The 7484-nt window shown below is 43.7% G+C and overlaps 1 protein-coding gene across 1 annotated transcript in view; it reads left to right on the top strand.

Annotated features, from left to right (window-relative positions):
* Nucleotides 1-5481, top strand: part of DDO (D-aspartate oxidase) — an 18171-nt gene extending 12690 nt beyond the window's left edge. The window contains exon 5 of the mRNA XM_024740927.1: nt 4034-5481. Coding sequence (XP_024596695.1) covers nt 4034-4601 — 568 coding nt within the window. The 3' untranslated portion in view covers nt 4602-5481. The remainder of the gene's footprint in view (nt 1-4033) is intronic.
* Nucleotides 5482-7484: the final 2003 nt, after the last annotated feature.

Genomic DNA, 7484 nt, shown 5'->3' on the forward strand with positions numbered 1-7484 from the left:
CCCACCAAAAAAAAAAAAAAAAAAAAAAAATCCAATAATACCCAGAACCAACAAATAAACAAAACCCCCTGAGGTTTAATCAGCCATGCAGATCATGTTTTATATCTTTGGCCAGTGGATTTATATTCTGCTGCTTCGTATTTGCCCTTCCAGGAAATGAATCACAGAGGCAATAAGTCAACTGAGCCTGTCTCTTCACCAGGCATCCCACCTAAATAAATCATCCCGGCTGAAGCAGGATGGTCCTGCCTTGGAAGACATTCAGAAAGCGGCGTGCCCCATTTTGGTGCTGGGGGCCCTGTAACGTTGATGCGTTGCCTTCTTTCCAGCAGGCCACGCCTTATTCTGTGGCCCTGATAAGGGCCCTGCACTGAGCACAGCACTAACCACACTGAGCTTCTCTCCCTGCACTTTCCTTCCCACTCATCTAATGAGTCCTCTCTGTTACTTTCCCTGCAGGTCCCAGACTCTTGTCTCCTATAGCTTCTGTTCTCCTACTTGGCCTGACTCACAGCAGTGCCTATGCCACTCCCTCGACAGTTGGACAGAAATATGGATTGTACATCAGGCATGTGACAGGTCATCCCTGCCTAACAAATGTCCAGCTTGCAAAGGTCCCTTCCTGTGCACAGTAGACCCCTGCTCCCCCATGCCCAACACACCCCGTGCCCACCAGAGCACAGCCTTCCTTTTCCAGGTCCCTAGAGAGTTCCTCCTACTCCCAGCATTGGCCCCTGGCCCTTAACCAGAGGAGCCATGGGCAAAAGTTGGCCTTAGACACAGCTCTAATATGAACACCCCACTTTCTTCCTGGTTACACAAGGATGAGGCAGGAGGGCACCAGCCAGGAAAGTGGAAAATGATGGTGGTTTTTTTTTTTTCAATTTATTTATTTATTTATTTTTGGCTGTATTGGGTCTTCGTTGCTGCGCCTGGGCTTTCTCTAGTTGTGGCGAGTGGGGGCTACTCTTCGTTGTGGTGTGCGGGCTTCTCATTGCGGTGGCTTCTCTTGCTGCAGAGCACGGGCTGTAGGCGCACAGTCTTCAGTAGTTGTGGCTCGCGGGCTCTAGAGCACAGGCTCAGTAGTTGTGATGCATGGGCTTAGCTGCTCCGCAGCACGTGGGATCTTCCTGGACCAGGGCTCGAACCCATGTTCCCTGCATTGGCAGGCAGATTTTTAACCACTGCACCACCAGGGAAGTCCTATTTTTTCTGAGGATGGCAACAAGTTTAGTAGGGAATAGATGGAGGCTGGCTGTGGTGCAATGGCCTTGGGGGCTTCCACTGGGGCTCCAATTGCTGCCCTAAGGCAGTGGAAGAGGGGAACCCCACCTGCTGGACTAAGGGTGCACGGCTGCTCCCCTCTGGACCACTCTGCCCATAGAAACCCCAGGCCTCATCCACACCTCCTCCCAAAAGGGAACAGAAGCTGTTCCGTGACTGAACAGGGCTTAGACCGATTAATATAAGTTCGTGCAGTGGACAAGGCAGAGATGGATCTTCTGAGAAGTGGGAAATAGAATGCAGTTTATTTTATTAGAACATGCATTGCAGCAGAATGAGTGAGCAGTATGGTCATCAGATGAGGTTAAAATTATCAGGTTAAAATTATATGGCGAGAGAGACAGAGAGAGACAGAGAGAGAGAGATTTAGTTGCTTTGTAAACCTAAAATGCATTTTAAAAATTCTAACTATGATATTTTAAGTATAGCTACATTAAGTGTCACTAGGAATAAACAGTGGATTTTCCCCCTGAATCTATATGCATAGCATTATTTGCCAACTGAGATTTTCAGTTAGTTTTCTTCTCTTTCTCCTTTTCTTCAGACAAATGGACTAAAAATTGTTAATTTTCTGATTGCTGTTAATAAAATACCCTGCTTCAGGTTTGAAGCAAGGATGCCAATGTGGTACCACTCTCTATCTTTTAGGGTTCTCTAGAGAAACAGAACCAATAGAAAAAAAAATATATATATATATATAAAGAGATTTAATATAAGGAATTGGTTCACACAATTATGGAGGCTGACATGTCCTAGGATCTGCACGGTGAGCTGGCAAGCTGGAGACCTAGGAGAGCCAAGGCTGTAATTCCAGTCTGAAGGCTGGCAAACTTCAGACCCAGGAAGAGCGAATGTTTTAGTCTGAGTCTGAAGACAGGAAAAAGCTGATATCCTAATTTGAAGGCAGTCTTGCAGGAGGAAGGTCAGCCTTTTTGTTCTGTTCAGGCCTTCAACCAGTTGGATGAGACCCACGTGAAGGAGGGCAATCTACTTTACTCAGTCTACCAATTTATGTGTTCACTGCATCCAAAAATACCCTCACAGAAACACCCAGAAGAATGTTTGGCTAAATATCTGGGTACCCCATGGCCCAGTCAAGCCAAAACATAGAGTTAATCATCATATACCCAAACTAGGATTTCATATTGTCTTCAGTATTGGCCAACACTCATGTCAAGTCCACTAGGTTTTGGGCATTGAGCTGGGTCATAGGTGTAGTGAGAAGCATAAGACGTAGTCTCTCCCTTTGAGAAATTTATAATTTATTGACATCAGTCCCCTAGAATTTGTTGTGCTCACGTCTTGTGAAGCACTGTCATGCCTATTATTTCACTTGAACTTCACAGCTGTCTCTGAAGCAGGCAAGGGAGGTGTCGTCCCCATAACACAGATGAGGAAACTGAGGGTCAGAGACAAGAGGTGAGTTGGCCAAGACCTCAAAGCTAAGCTAATGTGAGGCAACTGGGACCTAAACCCATGCTTTCCAATTCTACATCCACCTCTCATTTGGAACTTACTTCATTCTGCCAAGTATTTACACTCTGTCTCCCAACTCCTTTGTCAATCCTGAGGAAGGGCACTTTGCCTCTAAGCAGTACCTTGCACACAGGCATTCAACCTGCACCCTGGTGTAGAGAGCTGCCAATAGTCTTTTTCTCATATTACGTCTCCTATATTCTACAAGTGATCTATGAATAAGATGATAGGACCTGGAGTTATTGTTTAATAGGTACATAGTTTCATTTTGCAAGGTGAAAAAGTTCTGGAGTTGGATGATGATGGTGGTTGCACAACAATGTGAATGTATTAAACTTAATGCCATTGAACTGTACACTTAAAAATGGTCAAAATGGTGAATTTTGTGTTATGCGTATTTTACTACTATTAAAAAATAAGATTACAGAACTTGGATAAACCATTTCTTTTCATTCTTGATGTACTTGGTCCAAAAAATCATTAGCAACCACGACTGTTATTTAGTCCGTCAGCTGCAAATATTTTGTGTCCCTCTTATGCTAGCATCCCTGTGGTAGACATAAGGAGGAGTGCATGTGAGCCCTGTCCCAACCATCTGGTTAGGGAGAACAGAGTAGTACACAGGAACATGCAAGAGTTAATTAACAACATGAGACAGAACGTCCAAGGCAGTAAATTTTTTTCTTTTTTTTTTTTTGCAGTACGCGGGCCTCTCACTGTTGTGACCTCTCCCGCTGCGGAGCACAGGCTCCGGACACGCAGACTCAGTGGCCATGGCTCACGGGCCCCGCCGCTCTGCGGCACGTGGGATCCTCCCGGACCGGGGCACGAACCCGCGTCCCCTGCATCGGCAGGCGGACTCTCAACCACTGCGCCACCAGGGAGGCCGCCAAGGCAGTAAATTTAAGCGTTAAATAAATGGCATGAACAAAAAGTGCTTGGGGTTTTTAAAATACCAGGTTAACCTGGTATTTATTTAGCATCTAGAATGATATAGGAACTCCATTGAACATAAAAAGGATGAAGCAGGTAGTCTGCATTGAGTTTTTGAAATAGGTATTTATTTAGTTAGGTTCAACTTTAGGAATCCCTGGTTTCCAAGGATGTGAGGCAGTCAGCTAGAATTTGGCCTGCTTGGGCCCTGGAAGCTCTGGAGGTATTTGATCATTCGACGGTCTCCTCAGTTTTGTTTCCGAGTTCCTGTTCATCACTTCTGTAAGGGGTTGAGCAGGAAACTGCTATGGCTCACTTCATGGTCTCTCATTCTCCCCAGGCTAAAAGGAAGCGGGGGCCTGATACTCACCCGACGAATAGAAGACCTGTGGGAGCTTCACCAGTCCTTCGACATTGTGGTCAACTGTTCAGGCCTTGGAAGCAGGCAGCTTGCAGGAGACCTGAAGATTTTCCCAGTGAGGGGTCAAGTGCTCAAAGTGCAGGCTCCCTGGGTGAAGCATTTTATCCGAGATGGGAGTGGGCTGACATACATTTACCCAGGTATATCCAATGTAACCCTGGGTGGAACTAGGCAAAAAGGAGACTGGAATCTGTCCCCAGATGCAGAAATTAGCAAAGGGATTCTTTCCCGATGCTGTGCCCTCGAGCCCTCTCTCCATGGAGCCTGTGACATAAGGGAGAAGGTGGGCTTGAGGCCCTCCAGGCCAGGTGTGCGGCTGGAGAAAGAGCTCTTAGCCCAGGGCAGCCGGAGGCTGCCTGTGGTCCATCACTACGGCCATGGTAGTGGGGGTATAGCCATGCACTGGGGCACTGCTCTGGAGGCCGCCAGGCTGGTGAGCGAGTGTGCCCAAGCCCTCAGGACCCCTGCTCCCAAATCAAAGCTGTAGGCATGAAAAGACAGCAAATGGCCCCAGAAACTATTAATCAAAATATAATTTAAGTACCAGAAGAGATTCAAATAACTTTTCCATTGAATGAAAGTTTAATTGGACATGGCTTTGCTTTCAAAATTAGAAATGATGCAATATGTATCAGTAGACTTAAGATTAGTACTAATCTAACTTAGTACTAAAGTCTAGTACTAATGACATAGGGCATAAAGCTCTATTTTTGTCAAAAAATACTTGCTATAAAGTAAGATTTCTTTTAGATCTTGTGTCCAAGGATCTATGCCAATTCACATGGTTGCAGGGATTTTTTTTGGCTCATAAATCCACAGGAGGAGTTAATGTATGGAAAACACTTAACTCACTGTCGGTTGCAGAGCTGCCCATGATGCTCATAGGTTGCAGTCAAGTGAACACTATAATCCTTTAAAATTACACAGTGATATACAATTCAGGCTTATTCCATTTAGTGGAAGACAAAGCATGATTCCTGCTAGTGCTAGTGGCAACCTCTACTTCCTCTCAGCTGGTACTGATGGTAGAACATAGGGATGATGTTGCCTACAGGTGTGGCATTAACTCAATTGCGGCCTCAGGTCAATCACCTAAGGGGTGTACTTTCCACTACCACAAATGATTGAGAGCTGGTTTGTTGGATGGTTGACTTTGCCTGAGCATTTTTGAAGATTGAATAGTATGTGCAGCCAAAGGGCTAATTTGCTAATTAAAATGGAACAATCACTCTGAATAAAATATAAACAAAGTTTTCTGCAAGTTGTTAAAAGGTACTGGGGAGGAGTGGAAATGTATCTAATGATAAAATGAGTTTGGGAATTGCTGAATAAATAAATCTAATCTGGATTCTTGACTTGGTCTTTAATCTGTTCATGTGTATTGTGAATTCTTAGGAGGGTTTTTGGCTGAGTGAATGGTAAAGGAGATGCTATTCATTGAGGTAAAGGAGCTTGGGAGAAATATATGTAATTTTTTTTTATGAGAATAGTCTGTTCTATTTGACATTTTCTAGCACTGGAGAATTTCTAAGTTTGAATATTTCTAATTTAAATATAGGCCTAAATAGTAGGCCTTAATAAGATGTAATGTGTATGGTTTTTATGTTATAGTTATCGGGACTTCCCTGGTGGTTCATTGGTTAAGACTCCATGCTTCCACTGCAGGGGGCACAGGTTCAATCCCTGCTTGGGGAACTAAGATCCCCCATGCCTTGTGGTGTGGCAAAAAAAAAGTACAGCTATCATTGAAAAGGTGAATGAAAAAATATACATGAGGGTCAAAGAAAAGAAATATGTGTAATTCAAATTTTAATTTTTTGGGGATATGGCTTATGTTTAGTGATGATAAGTTCTATTTTAGACATCCTGGGGGGAGATGTGGAACTGGCAAAGAGAATGGGAAAGAGAAAGCCCCCAGCACAGCTCCATTCTTGCTGTTTTGTTCGTTGAGCTTTTGCATATGATTTTTTTTAAACATCTTTATTGGAGTATAATTGCTTTACAATGGTGTGTTAGTTTCTGCTTTATAACAAAGTGAATCAGCTATACATATACATGCATCCCCATATCTCTTCCCTCTTGTGTCTCCTTCCCACTGTCCCTATTGCATACGATTTTGTTTGCAGAGAATGTTGTGCTGGGAGAGAGAAAGATGGAAAGAGCGGACGTGCATGCCAGTGTACTGAAGGACCTTAATCATCCCTTGCAGTATTAAAGTTCCCAAGTTAAATCGTGTGGATTCTTTTCTATGGATTTCCACCAGGGGGTGGTGGTGTATCAAATTCAGATAAATTGGTACATTGGAAAATTTAGAAATGGTTAGAAATAAAAATTGGATACCAGGTGTGTGGAGTATGTGGGTGATTCTTTTGAGGTTTTGGAGTTTATATGCCCCAATGCAATTGTTTTGAATTCTGTTTAAAGTATTTGAGAAATGTACAAGCTCTGATAGACTGAAAATACACACATCCATCCACACACTCACACATGCACTCACTACATATGACCTGTGAGAAATAATATGTTATGACAAATGGCATTTTGAAGAGGGGGAATACATTTTTTAATGGTTAAAAATGAAAATTTTCAGAATAGGTGTATTTCAGTCATTGTTACAGCAGTTTTAAGTGTACTCAGTTGTTCCTTATGCCCACAGTTTAGATCCTGCAGCATTTTCATTTCCTGTACGTAGGTTCATACTCTGACTATTGCCTATTTGCAATGGTCTAAGCAATTACTCTAGTTTAATTTAACTCTGCATTTTATACAAGACTGAAAGATTAGAGGTTTCTTGGGAAAGTGGTCATGGGGGCATGCCCTGATTTCATTTTTACTAATTGATAAATATTTGCTCCTTCTCTTAAAGGTTTATTCATTTCGATCAGTACCTGCCAACCTGGGTTGCACATTAAAGTCACCGGGGAAGTTTGAAAAACTAATCATTCCCAGCCCTGCTCTAGTAAATTAGCATTTGTTGGGGGTTGGGTGGGGCCCCGGCAACAGTATTTACACATAACCCGCAGAGTTCTATCCAATAGCTGGGACTGAAGGTTATGAGCACTGTTTTACTCCTCTACTCCCGGGGCTCTGCCACTTCTATAACCACTCGCCTCCCCTTCCTTCCTCACCATCTTGGGGCATTGAGCTAAGAGGGATGTTCTCACATATGCAGGTGTGTTCTTAGGCACTCCTGGGCAAGGTGGTAGGTAGGAATTAGCTGTCTCCCACAGTGGCTCTCTAGAAATGCTGGGAACCACATTGTTGGCTGTAGGTCAGCTGCCCAGAGACAGCTAGCTGCCTGTCTGAAAGATGAGAGGCTGAATATACAAATGGACAGTGGCCAGACTATATATAAAAGAACTCTGATCCA

The sequence above is a fragment of the Neophocaena asiaeorientalis genome, unplaced genomic scaffold (assembly GCF_003031525.2).
Source record: "Neophocaena asiaeorientalis asiaeorientalis breed wild unplaced genomic scaffold, Neophocaena_asiaeorientalis_V1.1 scaffold203, whole genome shotgun sequence".
Classification (NCBI taxonomy): domain Eukaryota; kingdom Metazoa; phylum Chordata; class Mammalia; order Artiodactyla; family Phocoenidae; genus Neophocaena; species Neophocaena asiaeorientalis.